The sequence below is a fragment of the Indicator indicator genome, chromosome 15 (genome assembly GCF_027791375.1).
Source record: "Indicator indicator isolate 239-I01 chromosome 15, UM_Iind_1.1, whole genome shotgun sequence".
Taxonomy (NCBI): Eukaryota; Metazoa; Chordata; class Aves; order Piciformes; family Indicatoridae; genus Indicator; species Indicator indicator.
In genome coordinates this window covers 9069134-9093571 of record NC_072024.1, presented here as the reverse complement: position 1 = coordinate 9093571, position 24438 = coordinate 9069134, and the positions used below count along the sequence as shown (strand labels likewise).

Below are 24438 nucleotides of genomic sequence, written 5' to 3'. Positions count from 1 at the left end.
CACCTCACTTCTTTAGCAAGAAGCCACCTTTTTCCTTCTCCTTTAGGGTGTCAGGAGACAGGAACTTTTAGTTTTAGACCACCTGCAATAAGGTTTCACAAAAGATCCTAAATAGTTGGAGAATTCTATTACCAGGAGGTACTCTAAAAGCAGGAGGAGCACTTCACTGTTGGGGCTGCTTCAAGCACCCAGTTTGATGGTCCCAGCATGGCTGCTCTTGAGTGATACTTCCTTAGAGCTTGTGAGCAAAGGGAGGGTGAGTTAACCTGGACTCTGCAGAGCAGTATCAAAACCCAGGGGATTACAAGCACAAGCCAGTGGGAGGAGAGAAATTCTCCTATCAGAGAGAAGTCTCCGGCCAGCATATAGCTTTTTACTGTTATTGAGGCAATATTTTCTTATATAAAGAGAACAGCAGAAAGCTCCATTTCTTTTATTCTGCAGTCTGTGTTGTTGAGGTGGTGCTTCTTCCCTCTTCCACAGGGATGTTTTGATGGTCAATCCATTAAAGACTGGCTGGCATCCATATAAATTGTAATATAGACTGAGGAAGTTCCATTAAAACTCTGCATGTGGCAGTTACTGTAAGGCCAGCACATGCACTCATGTCTCTCCAGCAGTCATTAAAGCATGTAACAAATGACTGAGAACAAAAGAACATTGCCTTTTGGGGACGTCTTCCCATGACTAGAGCAAGCAAAGCTGTTGGACCACAGCAGCTTTGGGACTGATATGGTTCTACCATCACTGCAGTGCACACTTTGGTCTGCTCAGACCCAGCAATGCTAAGAAAACGCTGAGCACCCCTGATAATGGGCACTCCAGATTAAGGCACCTGCTGAGCAAGTGCTGCAAGGCACCTCAAGAAGCTTCGTAGTTAAAAGTCTGCAAGGACTGCTGATGAGCTCTAAAGCATGTGAAGAACTGGGCCTTAGAGAGAGGGTTAGTCTAGTTGGATGCAAAGAAATGCAGCCCTTGAATTTCCAATCTAATGATGAGATTTTTGTGGATCCAATGGACATTTAGATACCTGCATACTGACATCCAAGTGGAGGTGCTTTACTCTGAAACTGAATCATGCCCAGAAGGCTTTAAGAGAGAATGAACTGATGAACTTGAAGATCATGGCACTGATAGTAAAGCCATTCAAACCACCAAAGCCATTCTCTGGAAGTGCTTCTCTCTATTACATCTATTAGCTATTACCTGTACAGGGAGTCTGTAATGAGACTCAAAGTTAGCAGAGATAAATTCCAGCTGTGTTGACTTTTCCCAAAGATGGAAGATACTGCCTGGAAAGAACTTGAAGCCCTCCTAAATATTTTCCTTGTTTGGGGATGTAGAAGAAGCCATGTACCTGTTGCTAAATGCCAGTCTTCTCTGATGTAAGCTGCTGCACCCACATAGGCAGCCCACTGAAATGCCTTAAAAACACTGAATGACAAAATTCTGCCTTGAACTGATTACAGCTGATGAAATGATAAGCCCCTGAACTTTTCCTCTGGAAGCTGCCAGAGGGTGTGAGAAAGTCTTTACTTGCCATGTTGATCCTAGAAGCAAAATATAAGTAGCATTTTCACAGAAGCAAGTTTTTCAGCGTAACCTTGTTAGGTTGTGAATCCCTATCCTTGAAAAAGAAATCTCAATAGATCCCTGTAGGACCATGCATCTGCCTCCTACAGTTCAGTGGACCAACTTCTACTCTCAATTAGGAGCAAGCAGCAACAGTGATGGCAATTTGGAGCAGTATGTCTGAAGACATTTCATAGATTTGCCAAAGCCCATCTACGGCATGCAGTGAGCTCTGCTGGTTGGAGGAAGTGGAGAGGTTTTGGGATGGCTGGTCCTGACCCAGGTGTGGGGTGGCTCTGCCAGGTGTCTGGGAACCAGGCACAACAACATCCTGATGCACCTCGAGAGGTTTCAGAAGTGGCATTTGTGTCTCTTCATGTCACTGCTCTGCTCTGTGACACGCCAGCATGCTCTGAAATAGCTTTTGGGTTTATTTCAACATCACACTCTGCTCTTGTTTAGGCAAACCCTCTGTTTTCTCAGGTCTATGAACTCAAAAATCAATCTGCCAGCTACCTGCAATAGGCACACAGTACAAGTTTTCAGGTCCAAAATCTAAAAAACATCTTCTTGTCAAGGAACAATTTTTACTCATTTTCTATTTCACCTCCCATGGCATGCATGCTTAATTATTGTGCACAAAGCCACATCACCCGTAGGCATGTGCTTATCTGTGCAAATTTGCTCTGAGATCCAAATCACTATCATTATTCATAATTATCTGCACTGCTTGATCTAGAGAAACACAGGACAAAGGAGCTATCATTAACCAAGTCACCCACTGGATATTACAACAGAGGCATAAATCTAAGCTCACACAAGCCTTGTGCCTGACAGTAATGCATCTGTAATCAATGGCAGATTTCTGAAACTCCCCTGCCATTTAGCCCAACAAAATTATTTCTCCATATCTTCTCTCTTTGCTTCCTCACTCAGCTAATTTTGGCCAAGTCCGTATCATCTTTGCCTGGATCTCTTCACTGTAACATTTGGTCTTGGTAAGATCTCTTTCTCAGCAAACCAGCTCCCATTCCTCCCTGGAGTTTTTTTCCAGATGGGTCAGTATCTGATTAAAGTGTTTGTGGACTTGATCTTTTTCAGCAGAATTGGATAAGCAAAAATAACAGCAGTATTGTAGCTGCAGACCTGTGTGTTTTGCAGCACTGCAAAACAAAATGCATCCCTTATCAGTTTTCTTCTCATTGCAAGACTTGTTCCATGACAGCCACACAGAAGTGCACTGCTGTGCAACTCTGATTATATCAAATAATGGAACTAGCACAGATTCTACTTCTACTCTCCTCATAGCCTTTGTTTCAGAGTTTTCCTGCTCCTGGGTGGTATATTGTTCTGGAGCTTACTTGGGCTTCATTGGTTTCTTGCCCAGCCAAAGGATGCTGTGGTGCTCCTGTCAACAGGACCTGTGAGATCAGTATGGAGATAGCTGAGGTTTGACCCTGTGGCAAAACTCAAAACTCTGCGTAGTATTAAACTGAAAACTCTGCATAGTCTTGACCACAGTCCAGGGAAACATGGCTCATGAGGAACACAATGGCTGGCCAATGCAGCTGATTCATTTAGCATATTATTCCAGATGTCTTTCACCATTTTTAGTATAGGTAAGATGTCTCAGATGTGATGCCAGCCATTTTAACTGTGTCTAGACTGCAGGGCTCAGGAGCACTTCCCAGCACTTGGATCATGGTGCATAGAGTTGTAAGTGTGAAGGACAGTAAATTAATTTTTTCGTAGTACTGAAGTTTATGAATACTGTACTTAAAATAACCATTGGCAGAATCTGATGGAGAAACACTCTCATGCTTCTTCAAGAATGACTCAGTGTAGGTGAATGAGCCCAGGAAACAGTGGAGTAGCCAAGTACATTGCAGTGCAAAAATGTCTTGACCACCTCGCGCAGTTATGTAAGGGTGTGAAGACCACGATCCTCCCTCGTTTCTCTCTGTCTTCTCATGTTTTAAGAAGGAGGCTATCAGAAGTGAATCTAATTAACTCTTAGCTTCAGATAAATCTCTGCAGAATTTTGAAGCCTGCTTCTTTATCCCTTCAATAACCACGGTTGCCTTCAACCTTTCCTGACGATGCATTTTTCACAAGCTCAGTTCCTATGCTTCTGAGATCTGGTAGCATCCACCCTAAGAGACTATATAAGAAGCAAACTGCAGGTTACCAACAGAGGCTTGGTATGTTACTGTTTTCTGCCAAGATGTAGCTGTCTCAAGTTGCATCCCAAGAGCAGAGCATCAGGATATGTCTGTGGCCACTACAGTGTCGGTGTACACAGCACAGTCACCCTCTGTGATAGCAACCTGCAAGGTACAAGGAAAAGTGCTAACTACAGCTGAGGACTTATTTCTCAAGGGCATGAAGCTCTTCACTGAGCACAGGGGTAGTGCTCCTCAGCTGTTTAAGACTTTATCTCTGCGTTCTGCTCCCTGCGGATTTATGTTCCAGCACCATATTGTGAATTGTACCTATCTTCAGCTTCAATTAAATTCATGAATGCAGTATTGCAAACACAGCCATCCTCTCAAGCCAAGAAAATATCAAGGTATTTTAAGGAACCTTCCTTTTTCTCTGCTATAAACTGCTACTGCTGCAGCATGCTGAAGAATTTATCTTATGGTATCTCATCATGGTACTTGTAACGAAGGCTTCAGAAGTTGGCTAAATCACCCAAAAACATATATTCATGGTGGTCATGTGAAATGTGGATAGATCCTTTTCTGAGAGCCATCACACTGAGCTGCATAGCCCTGCAGTTGAACCTCTGTGTCCTTAAATGTAAGGCATGTGTGTAATTGATGGCACGACTGGGACCTGAGGACAGAAATGTGTGAGATTAAAATTGTGTTCCTTAGCAGGCGATGCCAAATAAGATCATGTTTAATGTCTGTGCTAAAGGAAAAGTCACATTATTCCATTCCCTAGGACTGAAATTGGTTTTTTGCTTAAAGGGAAGAAGTGTATTGCTATTGCATTTATAATTAATGATAACCTAATCTTAAGATTTGTACAAGCAGATTTAAACTGAGCTCTTATTTTGACACATATAACATTTTATCATTAACATCTTCATATTCCTGACTGACACATGGCTAATAGCATTGTAGTAGATTAAATCTGGAAGCAAGAGAGATGAATGTAGCTACAATATTACACAGGTGATTTTTCATATTCTGCTTTTTCATCTGTCTCTCCCTTTTATCAGAAACCTGCCCTTGTGTTCATTTGACTTGATTATAACAGATAGATAGCCATTATCTTGCTGGAAGGACTTCTGTGGTTTTCTTTCAGCATGCCCACCTATGCAGGACTTTCAAGTGTATTCCACTTTGCAAGGGTGCTTATTGAAAATAGTACTTGATAAGCACAAGATTACAAAAATGGGAGCATTAGTGAGGAATAGGGTCCCAAATAATCAGATCTTAGTAATTTATTCTTTATTTTATTTTAATTTATAATTTGTCTTAGTTACAAAAGTCACTGACTTCGGGAGGATGTCAGCCTTAAAGGGCTTCATGAGGTAGTTTCATGTTATAGAATGAACTCTACTGTGTTGCCTTTTCACTGTGTATGCAGATATGGTCTCCACAGCAAGCAGATACCTCCTCATTACTAAGGGTTTTTCTATTATTTTGTTTTATCATAGATTAACTGATACTCATGTTATACAAATAAAACTGTTCTTTTTTCTCTGACCGTATTTTATACAGCAAGCAGTGTGTGATCAGTCAGAAAAATTAATTATTCCAAATTAAACATGATGGCTTCAGTTGCATTCTCATTTTAAATAGGTAAAAGAAAGCCAGCACACTGCAGAATTAAAGGCTCTGACTGTTTAAATGTATATAATTCAAATGCATTTGCTCTAAAATGGTTTGACGAAAGCTGGCCATCACCCATTTTTATCTCTGGGATTACTCATGATGCCTGTGCCAAAATTGGAGCTGCACATGAAGTCTCTGACACTTGTAAGCCTGTGCATTTCAGGGTATGCACTCAATTCAAGAGAATTTTGTCTAAGCTTCTCTGTAGAGGGAACACCTGTCCTCAATGGAGTCGATAGTAGTTTTTCAATATGCTCTGCTGAGGCAGAATTTTACCCAAGGGTATACTATTAATCCTTGCAATATTCTTCACTATCAGCCACTAGAGACAGACCAAATACAGACTTTTGGGCTTTACATCCCCATTTAGTACTGTATGTTGTGTGCACTTTCATATTGCATGGTACAGGTGCATACATCTAGTTAAATCTGGGCTGTGAGTGCCCCATTGCTGGCTGTGGGAATGAATCTGCTGGAATTGCACTCCACGTGGTTACTTGGTTACAGGGCTGCATGTGAAGGCAAGCTTTTGCTGTAGCTCTGCAGCCTTCACTCTGACACTTATTGTTACTTAGGAAATGGCTGTTGGGCTCAGTTTTAAGTAATATGCATCCTAAATATCGATGGTAGGTATTCTAATTGCTTGCAGAATTTTTCCATCCTTCTTCAAAAAAAAAAGAAAAAAAGGTTCATGAACCCCACTGAACGTGGTTAACAATAAAATAAATATCTATTTAAAATATTGGGATTGCATTCAGTGTTCTCTCCAACAGTGGAGAATAAGAGGGTGGAAGATGAATTGACATGGCCAAGTTGAGTGCTGCTGGGAACAGGAAGGTGCTTGTTTGCTGTGGGTATGGAACATCATTTGCCAGACATGTTATTTTTCAGTGAGTTAAGAGGTCAAATCTGATCTTACTATGAGCCTACTGGTAGATACTTCTTTCCAATCAGGAAAGCATTTTTCCAGAAGGACTATGAGGATATGCTATTAAAAGTGAATTCTCCAGGATTAATGTCACTAACAATGCCTCTGTTTTCATGACTGTCACAAGCCAGATTAGGTTTCTGCTGCCTTCAGATAGGACAGTTTCCATGTCAGTTTACTATTCCTCATGGTAATGGGTAGGATCAACCCATCTACCACAATGACAACTAGTCCTTCTTCCCCACAAATCAATTAATCCTTCCTTATATTCATCAGCCCAATCAGGAGACTGATTCAGTTTACTGCTCAGCCCCACAGGCAGGGTGAAGGGAGTGGGAGAATCCCCTTGTCCTTTGGCTGAAGCCAACTGTGAAGAGCATACTGAGAATTGATGGAGGTGCTTCTGAGATGCAAGGGATGGCACAGGGTTGCTGAGGAGTGCCGTAAGTTGCTGCTCTTGGAGGAGATGGGCCCAGTCCACATGACAGCTCTGAACCATGAATCCAGGTGGCTTTGCAAATGAAAGGCTGAAGTGCAGTGATTAGCAAACAAATGAAATAAGCTTTCACATTAAAAGTAAGGCATAAGATACACAGAGTATATGGGATTTAGTAGACTGGGTGAGACAACAGCTGAAAAACAGAAAGAGTTTGCAAACAGAGTGAAAGACATAGGAGAATTTTCTTACCAAGACTTCATGTGTCAAGTGTCTGCTCTTCAGAAACACCAAAACTCCAAACTAGACAAAGGTAATATGAAGAAGCACTTTGGTTTTGACCTTCTGGATTAATTCCTGACCCCAAACCATCTATTCCAATCCAATGCCACTAAACTACCCAGTGAGCTCTCAGGCTGTAAATGAATCAAAATGAATCTGAGATCTTATTATGTGGAAATGCCATCTCTGATATGATATCCCATTTTTCTTCTGAAATAGGTCCCTATTGCTTTAACGTTACAAAGGCAGCTTATTAAGTGGGAGATAGGGGAAAATCCTTCCTGGTAGGATTACTAATTATCCAAACTTTAAAGGTAATCCCGTTCAAACTTTATTGCTTCTATACACTTCGGGGTTCTTTTGAAGGTGGCTGTCTTCTGAAATAATTTATGAAGTATTCTGCATTGTCAATTGCCATTTCTTTAAAAATGAGATGCAAGTGAAGGTTTTCCTCTGCAATCATTTTTTTTAAACCAACATGACAGTCTTGACATTCTCCCTTTGTGGCAGGAAATGATCCCCTTTGGGGTCCCCTGGGTTTTGTGTTTAAATAATTAAACATACCCCCTACCTGTCAGCTTTAGTAGTGTCTGATTATAAAGCATATTATTATATTATTATTAATAATAATAAATATATATATATACAAGTATTTTAAATATCTGGAGACTTTTGCCCCTGTCCATCTAAGATTGCTTCGTTTTCTGCCAACACAAAGGGTTAGTATGGTACCAGATTCAGCTCATATTTAGTAGTGACATAAATCCAGAATCACTTTATTGACACTGATAAAACAGATGGCTAAACCCAAGCTAGGCAGATCTGTAATTATATCTGCGGTGTTAGAGGTGAAGGTATGTTGTTAAAACATCTCCCTCTTCTCTTTGAATAATGTGTAGGTCTTGTAAAATGTAAGCATCATACTGACTATCAAATGTCACTCTAGCTTCTGGATGGAGGAAAGTATATGGTGCAAAAGGGAATATGCACAGAAGAACTATGAGAGCTCCTAATTAGCCATTATAGGATTTCATTAATCTCTTCAATCGACTAAAAGAATTATAGTCATTGAGGTCCATTTGTCTTAAGATGGAAAGAAGGCTTAACCAAAGCCTTTGGACTGATGATGGTGTGAGGAAATGTGTATTCTGTACATCTAGCTACATCTGTTGGTTTTCTCAGGGAAGGTCACAGCCATCTTAAGGTAACATCAGAGCAGATGTCATTCGAGAGGGCTGGTATATGTTCTGCTGGAGATCTGACAAGCTGCCCATGGCTAAGCATGCATGTACCCCAGCTAAAGGAATTTGTGTTCCTGGGTGAAAGTCTGGAGTTGGAGGTCATAAATAGAAATTGCCCAAATTGCTTTAGCACTTTCCTGGTTTACTGGCTGGTGTAACAGGCTACATTTTAGGTACAGCTGCTTTCCCATGGCTCTGAGCAGAGAGCAAGATGGCAGCACAGCCCAGCTTTAGGCTGCCTGTCCCCTTGGGGCTGTACATATCCCTCAAGGGGTGGCCTCCTTGTGGATTCTGAGCAGTAGCTGCCAGATCTTGCACAGTCAGTAGGACCACGTTATCTCAGAAGTGTGAAAGCTGGAAAGGTCCTAAGCAAGGTGGGTTTTGTTGGGTTTTGTTGGTTTTTTTTTTTTTCATTTCTAACATTTGTGGTTCTGATTTTCATCTTCCTAATAGCAAACGACTACATTTGCTGCAATATGGTTTCCCTGAGTTCATGGGCAGCTTCATCAGCATAAGTTCCCTCTCACCCAGTGACCTCATATATGAACAACATTTCCTGTTTAATTTACTTCACGTTCACTTGGGGCCCACATTATCACATAGGGTAAGAAGCTGCATTGGGTAAATTCTTCTGGAGGGAATTGGAAGTGTAAATGCAGAAGAGAAAAGGAGGGAAAACAATAAAGGATGGTGAACAACAGAGAAGTGAATTAGCATTGGCTGTAAAGGTGGAGACATACTGCCACCATGCAGTGATGATGATAAAAATGGAAATAACCATATTGTGCCGTGGATCTCTGGTGCAGACCCATCCTTGAAATTGGTGGGGATTCAATGGACCAGAGAGCACGTTATCTCTAATGTGTTTTTTGGCTCACAGATCACAATTAAAATTAAATTCTGTCTTCTGCAAAATTAAATTGGACACACTGGTCTGCTGCAGTGAATCCCTGATCTTGGTTGGTCTCAGCCGAGCTAGACTACTCAAGAAAGAAAACCAAATTATAGCTATGAATCTTTTCTTGTGAAAATATGTGAAATTGCTATCATAGTACAAGTTATTTTCAGGGAAATCTAGGATGTATGGGTTATTTTTCAGGAGAGAAAAGATAATTTTACAGGCTCTTACTATTGTTTTACAGGCTCTTGTTCCTATAGAACATTCCATCCAAATGCTTTGGCTGCAAAAATATTAATACAAATGTTGTTATGAGATGATGATGTTCTCAATATTACATAGAATAAATGTTATCACTTAAATATTTTAAAGTGCCAGCATTTCAGCTTGCTGCAGCTTTTTGCTAAGATAAGCATGCTCTTGTCAAACAGTTTGAATTCCTTATTATTCAGTAAATGAGCATGTGGTTAATTAAAGTAGCATTACTATACTAGGAGGTGATCAGATTGCAAACATATCTTTAACAATTGGCTCTTGTAAATAAGACAGAAGAGAGCTGGTTGAAAGCCGAAAATGTCAATAGATGCAAAAAGCCACCTTAGAGCATAACCTGATAAAATAAGAGTAGAGAAGTAATGACATGGTCAATATTAACTGCCATCAGCTGGAAAGAAATCAGATTGTCAGGGATCTATAAAATTCTTGCCAAAGTAGAACCTCATTTGCACATACAGATCTTCATACCCTTTGCTAAGAAAAGCATATGTGACAGCTTAGAGGTTTTAGCTGCCAAAGATCTTTCACTCTGAATACAGTAAATGTCACATCTATTTATTTATCGTTAAATTTTGCTAAGTATCTGTAGAAATATTTGGATTTTTTCTATCATAATGTAGATGTATAAAAGGAAAAGAATCCAGATTATAATGCAGCTGTAGCACCAAACCATATGGCTGCTAGATGGGAGCAAAAATACACCACTGAAATACTGGGAGTAAACATAAACTGGATGCGATCTTCAGAAGAATATTAAATGGAATATATAAATACCAGAGCATTGCCATAAAATCATGCAAACAGACAATAGTAGCCATCAGGCAATAGATTATTTCACATGCTGAAAGTAATCACAGTTGTATAGCAATTTATGTTTTCTAAATGCCAGACTGAAAATATTAACTAATGAATCTTGGCAAGCAGAGTGTTTCACCAACTGCAGTGGTGGTTATAACAACATCTAGGCCTTTTTTTTTTTGAGAGAAAGAGAACTTATGCAGCCATCCTACAACCCAGCTTTATTAGAATCTGTCCAGAGTCCCAGGTGCTGGAAACAGGCTTGTTTGTCTTTAATTCAATTCAAGCCTTTGAATTCTTTCTTTTAAGAAGATGTCTGTGGGTGATTTATTGGTATATTGGGTGGAATTTTCACTGCGCTGAGCAAGAACAAATAGTCCAGTGGAATACATATTCACTGTTATGAATAGGGTCTGGCATGAGAGAGAGCTCAAATTAGTCTGGGTGTTGTGTTGCCTGTTCTTTTGCGTAGAGACAGGTTCATGATAAGTCCATTTGGATTCTGCATTGTTGTGTACAAAGGAAAAAGTTAATAACATTTCAGGAGAAAAGCCTGTGCCTCTCCTTAGTCTGGTAAAAACTTACTGGGAGCAATTATCAACTGTACTTCAATATTTTGAGTCTCTTCAGTTCTCGTTCAGTTCTTCGTCCTATCCATATCCACGTCCACCTTCAAACGGCAACAAAAACTAAATGATCCTCGAACTTCAAATAAACTTTGTAAATTAGCATCCCAGGGAATAGATTCTTAACATTCATAGTTGCAGTAATTAGAATTAGAAATATAATATGAAGAGTTTACTTCCAAATTGGTCAGATTCATCAAGATTTCTTACTGCTGCATATTGACCTAGCTCTGCCCCTGGGAACTCAGATCTGAGCGATAATGAGTGAAGATTTTCTCTCATGAAGTTTTATAGATGAGACAAATAGCAACTCTGAATATCTCTTTCTTTCCACAGATGATATGGAAGCAATTCCAGTCAAGCAGTTTGTCAAACATATCAGTGAGCTGTATTCTAATAACCAGCATGGGTTCTCGGAAGACTTTGAGGTATGATTTAATGATCCAACAATGAAATGTTGTTTTCCTGAAGTTAATTGTGCATTAATAGTTAGGGACTGTGTGACATCTGTGTGACACTTTGATGTCAGGTAAATGCAGTGCTCAAAAGTATGCAAAGAAATAGGGAAGTACCAGTTTGCCACCAGGTATGAGACTGGACATTTACAGATACTTTCTAAGTACCACAGATTTTGTTGCCTTTCAGGGGGGAGAGGGACACACGACTTTCCTATCTTTTTATTAAATAGGAAAAGCTGCCTGCAACCCCCAAGGAGCAACCTGAAGATACAAGCAGTTGTTTTTTAAGTCCAGGCTTTTCTTAAAATCTGCAGTTTAGTTTATTCTTGTTGGCCCAGAATTTGCTCCTCTTAGTTACACTGAGAAGTCCCATACCCCCTGAATAGCCCCAAAGGAGCAGAATAGTGCTTACTGTGAGTAAGAGTCTTTTATGAAAACCCATATTATAGGTCAGTTCCTGGAGTCCTTGTTCCTGCTTTGTTCAGACAAGAAAGACTGATGTTGAAGTCATTAGTCATTTTGTTTGAGTAAAACCAGGGAGAAAGGCTTCAGGATTTAATTGGTGGCATTTATCTAATGTTACTGTCTTAAAGTTTGCATCTCGTTTCCTGTTTAGGACAGATTCTGACCTATAAATCTGCCATAAATTAAAGGGAATTCCAATGAAGTGAAAGTAGCTTTCCACCTCTGGGTTACCAAACCCATATTGTGCAAACATGGTAAATATCACACAGTATGAGGACAGGCTTCAGAGTCAGGCCTTAATAAGCACAATAAAATATCCTGTGGCTAGTTTTTAGGCATTTCTTTCACTCAGCCTAATCACAGTCACTGCTGAACTTGGGAGTATTGAGAAACAAGAGGAGGTCCAGGAAACGGTGTTGGAGCATGTTTAGAGAAGGACAATGAAGCTGGTGAAAGATCTAGAGCACAAATCTATGTGGAGCAAATGAGGGAGCTGGGGTGGTTTAGCCTGGAGAAAAGCAGGCTGAGGGGAGATCTTCTTGCTGTCTACAACTACCCAAAAGGAGATTGGAGCAAAGTGGGGACTTCAGTCTGCTCTCCCAAGTAACAAGTGATAGGAAAAGAGGAAAGAACCTCAGGTTGTGCCAGGGGAGGTTTAGGCTGGATTTAGGAAGATTTTTTTCACAGAAAGGATTATCAAGCCCTGGAACGGGCTGTGCAGAGAAGTGGTTTGGTCACCATCCCAGGAGGTATTTAAAAGCTATGTAGATGTGGTGCTGAGCAACATTGTTTAGTGTAGACCTGGCAGTGCCAGGTCAGCTGTGGGACTTGGTGAACTTAATGGTCTCTTCCAACCAAAACAGTTCAATGATTCTGTGAAGCTGCATGGAGCTGTGCTATTGGCTTCCTCACCAGCAAAAGGACATGTGGTTTGTATGCTGCATGTGAATCCAAGAGGCAGCTCTACTTACAAACAAAATAGGTGGCCTAATATCTATGACTTCTTCACTTACTGCAGTAAAGGCAAGACTGTATGCAGGAATTGTTTTTAATGGGATCATTTAAAACATTTATTGTTGCTGTTTGGTTAGCGTCTATAAAGAGGAGCTGCTTTGTCTGATGCCCAAAACCCGTCGTGTAAGTTAGAAACATTTTGTATTCATGAGGAAGGCAAATGTGTAAGGTGTTAAAGTGATTTAGTTCAATTGACTGCTGGCTGGATGGCTGAGCAGGAATATTGAGGCATTTAACAATGTTGATGGTATTCAGGACAAACATTTATTCTCCAGAGAGTAGAATTTGATCAGGATGATCAAATGCGACTCACTCTTCTCAATTATTTATGAATTGCGACCCCAGTGCTATTCATCACAGCTGGGTTTTACACCATTTAATTATTCAAAATAATCAGCAACACATCTGTAAACTCGGTCTGGCTTTAAGCAGGCTTTGCTTCAGCTGTCGCAAAATCACTGCTATTAACAAATGTTGGACACCTTCTGCCCGTGTTTTAGCAAAGAAAAACACTGCTCTAATAGCCTTATTTTACCTCTCCTTCTGGAGCTCCCTGCCGTGAGTGCCATGCCGTGGCAGCCACAGAGATGGCTTTGGCCAATTAGTTCTTGCGCTGGAGAGCGCAGGGTCCTCTCTGAAGGGAAGTTAAACTCCTCCGACCGCACTGCATGCACCAAATTCTGTTCTCCGTGCTAGCTTAAGATTTGGAGAGGCTGCTTTGAAGTCACTGTAGCTACTCCAGATGTATGTCTCCATAGCTGAGGTCTCAGCTTCCTAAAGACTAAATTAAATCTACTCCCAGGATAAGGAGGAGGAGTAGGAACAAGGCCATCACTGTCTGGGATAAACCATCCGGCTCCCTTTCATTGCTTCTGTTCTGCCTTGCTGACAGTGGACCTGATTTTCTTCCTTATGGTTCATGGTGAGGGGAACGAAGAGTGAAACCCAGGATTTTTCAGAGAGCCTGCAGGGAAAATGTTTCTGAAGTGCCAAAAATGACTTGGATATCAGTATTCCAGTTTTGAAAATGGCTGAGGATAGATGAGCCTGAGCCTACATTTTATACAGTAGCTGTTGAAAGTGGTTAATGCTGTAACTTCTCATGCCTGGTCATATCGAGCCATGGTGTATGACTAGAATTGTGTATGCCAGCTCCAGTGAAGACATAGCTAAAGTTTTATGGGGAAACATAAACTGAAACAGAAACCCCAGTGTTACAGGCTGCCAGCCTTGGGTGGAAAGTAGCACAGCCATACCATGCCTGGGGAGATTCTGAAAAGAGGTATTAGGTTCTGCAGTCAGATGAGCTTTTTGCAATAAGTACATACATACATATATACATACCTGCCTTTTATGTCTAAAAGGAAGAAAGAACAAGATGGTAAGGAGATACTAAAAAAATGTGATCAATACTGCAGAATAAATAAATCTTCCCAAAGATAGCCAGCATATGGCACTTTTCTTTAAAGGAAAAAAGGATCAATAATTTATTGAGAAATTTCTTGAGTAATTTCTAGTGGAACCTGTGAAAGGAAAGGCACACACATACTTTGCCTGAAGTAGAAGGCAAACAATCTCCATTTGTTTGTTGCTAAGTTTTTGGTGTAAGTCTCTTCCTGTGTTTTTTGGCAGTGTGTTGTGGGTTATATTGAGTTGATTTTTCCATGAAGAAGATCTGTTTGAAAGTAAATTGTGTGAATACTCTCTCCTTCTCTTAAAACGAGCTGTAATTACAGCTAAATATTTTGTGAATGTGCTTAGGAAGCATTTTACTTGCAGAGAAAGAAGGACTCTGAACTCACAAATCTTTCCTGAGAAAGTACATCCAAAATGAATTTTTATTCCCTTTGGGTAATCGTAGCACAGGTAGGCATCTTTATTATCTGGTGATAGCTGAGCTTTCTTGTATATACAGAATTGTTAAGATTTCCTTTGAGTCCCATGAATTTTCAATTTTTGGTATAAACTAGAAATACGGGGACCAATTTAATACTGAACAACAAAATAGCTTTTTAAAATAAAGTCCTGCATTGCCAGTGCTGGTTTCTGTCACAACTCTTTGTATACTAACTTGGAATTCGTTCAACTTAGTACTGAAAGATATTCAAGGAGGTTTTTTGGCTTACTCTTAGGCAGCTCCAGCACCCTCTTGCTATGGCACACAGGGTGAGGTACCACATTTTTACAGGAAAGGACAGGGGCAGGACTTGGTAGCAAGACTGAACAGAGATTGAGAGGTTTCCTGAGACAGGGATTTTGTATCCACTCCTCACCTAGCCATCATTATTGTCTTGGCTTCATTATATTTAATAGACTTTGATAGACCTATCTTCCATAAATTTCTAATTGCCTCTTCAACCCTTTTAGACTTCTGGTGTCCAAAGCATCCCATGGCAATGAATTCCACAATTTGTTTCACAAGAACAGGCTTCCTTTTGTTTGTAATTCATGCCTAATAACTTCTCTTGGTGCTTCCTAGTTTTTGCGTTTCAAAGTACATCCCTGCTCTTTCAAATGCCTCACATGATTCTGTCTGCCTCCCTCATATTCCTCCTTAATCATCTGTTTTCAAATCTGAAGAAGTCTAAACTGCTTGTTTGAGGAAGCCATTCTAGACTTACAATGACTTATTCTCTTTGTACTCTTTTTAAATTTCTTTTCAAGATGGGAAGGTCCAAACTGTGCACAGTATTTAATGAGTGGGTTTACTGCAGAGCTTTGCAGGAGCACAGTGATGTTTTCTGTTTGGTTTCCTGTTACTTTCCTTCCTCCTAACATACTATTTGTTTTCTAACAACTACTGAGCACTCAGCTGACACCTCCAGAAAACTACCAGCTGTGACCCCGAGGTCTCGTCACTGAATGGCAGTAGCAAATTGGGATCCTGTCAGTATGTATAGTTAGGGTTGTTTTCCCCAAGTACATCACTTTGCATTTATCACTATTGAATTGCATTTGCCATTTTATCACCTAGCCACTCAGTATTGTGAGATTGCTCTGCTTCCCTTCACAAACAGTTTTTGTTCTAATTAGCCTGAATAATTTTGTATCATAAACACAGTTCATCTCCTCTGCAGTCCATTTATGAATAGGTTAAGTCCCTGTGATGAAATCTGAACACTAACAGTTCCTGGGCAGGTGAGTCCCACCTTTCACCTGTTAGTGTACAAGTCCAGTTTTCCTTTTGCTCCAAGACAGATCTATTTTTAAAGTAATGTTTTCTGAGAGGCCTTTTCACAACCATGTTAGAAATCCAGATATGCTCTTCTCTTGCAGGCCGTTCTTACCTGCTTCTTCAGGGACCTCTCCAGAGTGTGTTAGAGGCATTCACTATCTCTGCTATTTATTACAGTGTCTAGCAGTTTGCCCCACAGAGAAGTCAGATTTAGTAGGCTGTAGTGCCTGAAATCCCTTCTGGATTTCGTTTTGAAAACTAATGTCACATTTGTCATCTGCTGTTCCCCTGATAGCCTGCCTATATAGGGCATGTTCCCTCCAAATTCTTGTATCGAAAAGAGTGTGAAGAGCCACCTCCCACAGTAAAGCTTTTCACTCCCTCCCCCTGGCCAGTTACTGGAATAACACAGTAAGGTTTTTTTGAATAATGTCCTTTTACTCTAAAAAAAGGAACACCAAGCCAAGAAATCACTCTCCATCCCAGTGCTAACTGAATTTTTATAGTACAATGCAGTATCTGGGTTTCTGAGATCAGACAGTTTTATTTCCCTCCTCCCTAATTCTGGAGTGGGTTGGTCAGTGCTGCTGCAGGAGCGATTAGAGTGGGTGAATGCAATCTCCGCAGACCTCTCCTGCCTCTGGCCGTGTGAGTGCAATGATTCATTGCCAATTTGGAGTCTGAACAGCCTCGCTGAACTCAGAGGCAGGCTGTCTAGCTCCCTCATCACATAAATTGAAAATATCTTTATACTCCAGTGGCACCTTCTTCTAAATGTCCTAAAATGTAAGAAAATAGCATAAATCTATATCTTCAGTGATGTGGCAGGGATTTGCTGACGTTATTCTCATGGCTGCTGCCGCTCCAGGCAGGGGTCAGTAGCGGTTTTTAACCAGTGACCTCAGAATATAATTCTCCAGAGAAGGGCTGCATTGAAGACAGATAACGCTGCACTTTGCAGATTTCTTGAGACACTAAAACCACTGTGTAGCCATACTGTCATCCCTTACAGATTAGACACAGCTTACACCAGACACATGCTTATAACTGTATCTACACCAAGGAATTTGGCAGTGGAAGATGCCATTTCAAAAGCATGCTGCTTGCAGACATTACTGCACAGGGAAAGGCTTTATAACCCTGGCCCAAAATTGCCATAATTAGAAGTACTCTCAGTTGCTGTACTGAAACCAAAGGGAAGCAGCACTGTGAAGCTGGAGGAGGAAGGATTGCTGCCGAGGAAGGTCTTCTTGGAGTTCTTGATTCTTATCTCACCACTTGACTTACACTAAGAAACTGGCATTGTGAATTAAGAGATAAGATTGAAAGGAAGCAATAAAAGGAGTTCAGCTATCTCGGCTTTCTGTTACTAACCACAATACTCCAGCCATACCTAACATTTCTGCCTGGAAGCCCTGCTCAGAGGAGCCACAGCCCTGCACAGGTACTCTGACACCTCCCTGCCTAAGGAGGGGCAGGATACCTCAAGCAGACAGACCTCCACTACCCTCTCCTCTCGTTCATTTACATGACTTTTTAGCTATCTCTACAGTTACTCCTGTGTGGAGTCCTTTTGGTTTGTTTATTTTCCCCTTCTTTCTAGGCTGTCCCCAGCTCACCTCTCTCTTGAGTTCCATCAGAGAGTTTATACTAGTGCTAAATTATTGCAAAAATCTACATCCTTCCTGTGGGATATCTTCAAATACTTTCTGCTGTCTCTGTTGGCATGCCAGTCTTCATGTTTGCTATGATAAAACAAACCGCAAGAGCGCTACCATGGAATTCTCTAATTTGGGATTAAAATAATAGATCAAAAGTGATTTCAGGGGTGGATGAACTAGCTGCCTCCATGCTGAAAAATATGACAATAATATCAAAACATAGCTATGGATCTTTGCTAATTTAGTCCTTCAGATTAGGATCTTTTCTTTGTTCATGATTCCTCCTCATTGCTATTCATAGGCTTTCACAGTTCAGCCCCTGCTAGGACATCAGACTGAAGTAATGGGAAACAACAGCAGCACTGCACTTATGCCTTAGACAAATCAAGAAACTGAGCTCCTGCTCAGTCACTGTAGCAAAAATTCTTGTTCAGACCTTTATATTGCCAGCAAGACGCTGGAGCAGTTGATTTTACACTTAAATGGAAATTCTTTGAAGTTTAGAAGAAACTAATCTGTAACTTGTTTCAGAAAGGCAATGCAAATGGGTCGTTAAACCTGGGTGTATCAAATTCCAATTAGCATTAGCATGGACAATATAATTAAAAGGTAAATTAGGCATAATAGCATAGACTAGAACACTTTTTACAGTAACTAACGGTCAATTGAAGCCAAGTACTTTGCTTTCTTGGGTTGTCGATGGTAAGTTGAAAGGACAGAGTAAGAGCCTCTATCCATTCATCTTTGGCCAGTAATGTGTGCTGCAAAGTTAGATGTGAAGAGCAGCAGTGTGCTAGCCACAGAAAGGAGTGGAAGAGGCTAGGCAAGATTAAAGAAAGCTTAAGAAAAGATTCTGGAGCTGAAGAGTTTGTGGATGACTTCAGGATGTGGTGATATGGATGCTATCTGTCCTGCTCCAAGGTGCCAGTAGTAGTTTTGTGCTAATTGGAGATGAGTTTGTTTAGGCTGCACTGAGTTGACTGGCATCAGACTTGACCTGGTGGCCTGCATGAAAAATTAAGATGTAATAATGGTATAACCATGGTGATGTTTTAAATGGAAATGAAAGACTTAGTATCCAGTAAGATTTAGAAATCCCAGAGTGTTCGTTACGTAAGCAAGAGAAAATGCTGGGAAAGTAAATATGTAATATATGTAAATGTGGTAAAGTGGCATAATTAGACTGGTGACTTTTTGTAACTTTCTTCAGGGTGATATTTATTAACACCAGGCTGTCCTCTTCTGCCAAAGGGTAAATAGTGCTCTGAACAGAGGCATAGATAACAGGCTGCAACTAGTCTTCTTGCAGCGCTTTGTGGATTGATGAAAGGCAACCACTTTGACTTTAATAACAAAGGAATGTTAACTTATGCCTTACTGTCTGGTGAGGTGAGCCTGTGGTTTAGTAATTTGCCATTAGAATTTGGAGAGGAACCTAGGAAGCTAAGAGAGCATGGATAACAATTCCCTGCTCTCAGCCTGATCTGTGTGCAGCACAGCCAAACATTCTGAGTGGCCAACACAGAGCTGGAGGATCTTCTCTGTCACCTTCACATTCAACAATCTCTGCATCCCAAAGCATTGGTTGTGTCCTGGTCTGGGGGAAGTGAAGTCAAAATGGCCTTTTATCCTTCTATGTTGATTTTTAAAAAGATAAAAAGAGTTGAGGTGCCCTGGCAACAGGGAGCTTTTCATGAACAGTCTCCTTAAGCTGTTTTGCAGCGTGCAGACACAGGAATCCACCATTAGAGCAGCTTTCCAGAGTATTAAAAATCATTTAGAATATTATGTGTTAAGCAAAGCCATTTTCAGATGATCAGCTCTCACAGCATCAGACCTTCTTTTCCATTGCTGTGTTTTTCACCATCTTAGCCTAATCTTCCTCTTCTATTAACTTCATATTGGCCAGCTGGGAACATATACTGTTGAGAAAACAGTCAGCATCAACATAAAAAGGTTAATTAAAATGATTAACCTCACGAATAATTCCCTTATGGAAAAATCCTATAGAATCTAATAGAAAGTGATACATTTACTATGTAGTATTTAAACTGTCAGAGAAAATTCCTTAGCAGGGAGGTAATTCCCTATTAAATTCTATAACTTTTTAGAGTATTCTCCACAGAACCTTATTGGATTCATTTGTATTAAATTCTACAGCATTTGGCATAAATGTTTCAATGCTAATAACTTCTAAAACAGAATTTTGTAGTGATGGAGGGACATAGAGTTTGATGTGAGGCTTTTCAGAAGCAGGAGGTTGGTTTTTAGGAGTGACCTACAGTGGTATAGCAATAATGTTACATGATTTCTAAATGGGAAAAAAAAAAAGGTAAAATGAAATTACATTAAATCAACCTAACATGTAAGTAATGTTGCTTTTCCAGTTATGGCTTAGGCAGAAGTGATCCTGCCCATTGTGTAATCAAAAATCCCTTGCTTACTGGAGCTGACAGGCAGAATTAGGGGAAGCGCACACTTTAATGTGCTTTTTTATTTTATTTCTATGATAGAAATGGAACTATGAAAATTCTGTTAGGGCCAGCTGAGAATTTTGCTTCATTCCTCTTTCTCTTTGCTCAGCTCATCTCTTTGAATGTAGCCTGTTTCTCCCTATGGAGAGTGGGGGGAAAGAGAGAAGCAATTGTTATTTGGGAGTGTCATGTGAATATAAAAGCTATAAAATATTCAAGCTTTTAGTATACTTTGCACTTTTAAAATGTAAATGCTGGGGAAGTTATCAAAATTGCTATGCAAGTCCTTTGTGAAACGTCTGCATGATGTTGAACTCAGTTACATCTGCTGTTTGTATAGCATTTCTCTTGATAATTTTTCTTTGTCACTTAGCTCGTGATCTTTGTAGCAGCTGCAAGCTCCTAATGACTTTCCCTCTTAGGCAGGTTCTATACTGTTATTTTTAAAGCCTGAAGTACAAACTAATTTGGCACTTCTCCATATATCCTTGGGGGAAACTGTTTCTGTTTGGTGCAATTTCTGGGACTCACAAAAGATTTGAATAAATGTAGTTTCTCCCACAACTTTGTAATTGCCAAACATTGATATATATTTCTAAAACGTGTTTTTAAACTAAGAATATTTACACTACTGATCAAAATGGGCTTAGCTATGTCAGGGACATAGCTATATGTTGGACATGCATATGTTGGACGATGTAAATAAAGGGGTAGGTTAAGGACTGAAAAAAAAATCAGTGGGGAGTTAGGCATCTAACTTACAACCTTAATTAGACAGAAATCTGCATCTCTAGCTCCATGAATACCTTGGCAAGCCTGGCCCCTTTCTGCTTTGTAAATGTATGGAAACATGGGTACAAGCTTCCCTCTTGTTCAGTGTATCATGGGCTGTTAATCAGTGTTCAAGCAGTGGTATTTAAAGCACTTGCTGTTATCTTCAGAAATCTATTTTATTTATATTTTATAAAAGGCATCTCTCTGCAGAGAACTAACAAAAGGTCAATGCCAAACCTAAATGTCAGAAACTCTGTTCGGAGAGGTCATAAGAAGATAAGTTGTGCAGTGGTCAAAGCCTTTTGTTGAATTAGGTTTTATGCTTAAGTTTCTTACACTGCACTGGCCACTCTTGCCTTTAAGGGACTCTCTTCCCTTCCCAAGAGGGGGCAGAGTGGGGCATCACAGGAGATGCAGTCCAGAAGATGGATGGACTGCTGGTCAGAGGGGACAGCCAGCCTTCAGGGTGCCCAAAGTGCCTCCATCACCAAGTCTGTGGACAGGAACGTAACTGCACACCAGGGAGCAGCTAACACAGTTTGGTTCAAGCAGGACATTGTACAGGACAATACTGAAGGACTCTGTGCTCAGTCCAGCAAGATATCAATATTTTAAGCACGGTTTCTGCAAGCTGTTGTAAAAGTAAATAAAATTAAATTTTTTTGGACTTACAAATTTTCCCTTCAAATAAATGTTATGCTTAGGAAGTGCAGCGCTGTACGGCTGACATGAACATCACTGCAGAGCATTCCAACCACCCTGACAACAAGCACAAGAACAGATACATCAACATCCTAGCCTGTAAGTAAACACAAAGAATCAACCCAAAAAGTCACTGTCTTGCTGTGTGTGACTGGAAAGGCAGGTGGCTTCAAGTTACCTTATTGCACAGTAATTAATAAATACGTGAAAGAGTGGCTGGGAGATCATTTCCCTCTTTAAGGCAGTGGACACTTTCACTTCTTTGGGGCCAGGGTTTTGCTCCACCTTTTGTTTTAAGATAGTTTGCAGTTTGATGGTCCAAATGTAGTTTTTGAAGTATTAGTTTGGTATGAAATTTTCTGGAGGAATAACAGATAAATTGCTGATGGGCTCTTCTGCCCATCTAAAGGAAGTGCCTGGTGGAGCAAAAGAGTTTCATTGATGATCGCTGGGATTCCCTTATAATCCCAAAGGTGCTAAATCTTACAGGATGTGTGCTGTATTTAAACTGCTTCAGCAGCGTGTATGACTTGGACAAAGTGATCTTTGTAGCATGTTGCAGGCTTTGCCTGTATTCCTCTGAGAACTGCAAATCTGGATTCTGCTCTAGAATGCAGATTATTGCAGGTCTGGGATGGAAATGGGGTAATTTTTTCCATATCATTCTCTGATGTGGAACAAATGACAGCTGCAGCAGTCACTGTGGGTTAAGAACAAAAATGGGGAGCTGCCAATAAAAAAAGTTCACAATGTTCTGTGATTCTGTGATTCATAAACATTGCAATAAATCTTGAATATTTTTGATGGTGTAGGGAGGAAATGCATGTCTCTAACAGATTCTCAGAAGTAAACAAGCTGCGGGCTGAGGACCAGTTCCCAGACCTATAAAAGGCTTCCTCTCTGGCCTTGGGCAAGGGGAATCATCATGGTTGTCCTAACTGATTTTAGACAAAGATGTCTGGTCCCTCTAGGCAGAGCAAGAAGTACTATTGCAGCAGACACTCCATTCCTCCAGACTGTCTCTGGAGGAACCTCTCCGTCTCTCCATTGGTGCCCAAGGAAGGCAACTGAAAACAGATTCTTCATGCTTAAAATTATCTCGTGTCTCATCTCTGCATGTGTTGAAAGGGCCACACAGCCCAGTGCTGCTGCCTAGGAGTAGGAGAAGGACTGCAGGGGTTTTTTCTGATTTGAGCCAAAGTCAAGCATTTGGGTGGAAGAAAAAGAGGAGCTAAAGAGCGTAATCTAAAGTGAATGCTCTTGATGTGATGAGGGTAGTGAAGGAGTGAGGACGTTCATTCAGCTCTCACAGCCAGTAGAGCTGTCTAAGCCCAGCATCAAGTGAAAGACAATGAATTCAGACCTTGAGCCAAGCAAAGGCAGCTCTACTGCCTGCAAGAGCTGAGCCAGTGTCCCTGCATGGTGTTACACAGCCCTGGGGTGCTCTGGGTCTGTGAGTCACACTACACTGTGTAATGTGAATGATCCTAGAGATCATGCTCCTGAGGCTCCAGTGTCCTTTAAAAACAAGCTGTCCCAGCATGAACCATATACTTTAAGGGACGTGAAGCATGAGGACCTGCCACCATGAGCAGATGACCAAGAATAGGTACTCCCACTTCCCCCATTGACTTCAGTCCAAGGCCAATTTTTTCTGTGTATTAATAAGTGCTACTCCAATGCCTAGGAAATGGGATTTTTACCTGCAGTTCTACACTATTTCCTTAATGCCTCACTGCTCTGTTTTTTGTCCTGCAGATGATCACAGCAGGGTGAAGCTAAGGCCTTTACCAGGAAAAGATTCTAAGCACAGTGACTACATTAATGCTAATTATGTTGATGTAAGTTGTTCGGTTTTTCCTTCTCTAACTCTGAATCCTTCCACAAGGAGGAAGTATTGCCACTTGAGAAGTGGTTTTCCAGCTTCAGCTGATAATTTTGCTACTATTCTGAATGAGAAAGGCACCTTTCTTTGTTACCTTTAAAATATTAATATGTCTGCCGTGATCTTGCTTTCATCTAACTTGGCATGATGGTTTTCTTTGAAGGGTTACAACAAAGCAAAAGCCTACATTGCTACCCAGGGACCTTTAAAGTCTACCTTTGAAGATTTCTGGAGGATGATTTGGGAACAAAATACTGGAATCATTGTCATGATCACAAACCTTGTTGAAAAAGGAAGAGTAAGAGATATTCTAGTTTCTTAGAAATTGCTCCTTACCACCTCCCCGAATTGTGTGGGAAGAATTTGTTTTTAAATGGTTTTGGGATGATATATATTGATGTATAAAATATAACCATCATAACAGAGGGATAACATTACCAGCCTGTGATCTGAATTATTTTTAAAAAGCTCTAAATGCAAATATAAAGCAGCAGGTCGAACCCTTAGCCAACCCACCCAACTCTGTCTTTGTTCAGAGAAAATGCGATCAGTACTGGCCGACGGAGAACAGTGAGGAGTACGGCAACATCATCGTCACGCTGAAGAGCACAAACGTTCACGCCTGCTACACTGTGCGCCGCTTCACAGTCAGGAACACAAAGATGAAAAAGGTGAGAAAGCCTTCACTGTTCTCATCCAGGTGCCTTCTGCTGGTGTAGGATGCAGGAGCAAAACTCGGCTTTTGCATAGGCAACCTGAAGTAGCAGGTAGATGGGAAGGAAGTAAGCAAAGCCAGGACAACAAGGAGCCTGGTGACAGATTTAATTTCTTTTTCTCAAGTTTGCTGCTGTTTTGGTGTCACAGTTACTGCTGTTATTACCTGTCCCCACATGTGTTTTTTCCTTGAACTCTGTCTCCACCTAGC

The 24438-nt window shown here is 40.7% G+C and overlaps 1 protein-coding gene across 1 annotated transcript in view; it reads left to right on the top strand.

Moving 5' to 3' along the window:
- Positions 1-24438, top strand: part of PTPRG (protein tyrosine phosphatase receptor type G) — a 413314-nt gene that overhangs the window by 374399 nt on the left and 14477 nt on the right. The window contains exons 15-19 of the mRNA XM_054387705.1: positions 11242-11333; positions 21631-21727; positions 23387-23469; positions 23677-23811; positions 24050-24184. Coding sequence (XP_054243680.1) covers positions 11242-11333; positions 21631-21727; positions 23387-23469; positions 23677-23811; positions 24050-24184 — 542 coding nt within the window. The remainder of the gene's footprint in view (positions 1-11241; positions 11334-21630; positions 21728-23386; positions 23470-23676; positions 23812-24049; positions 24185-24438) is intronic.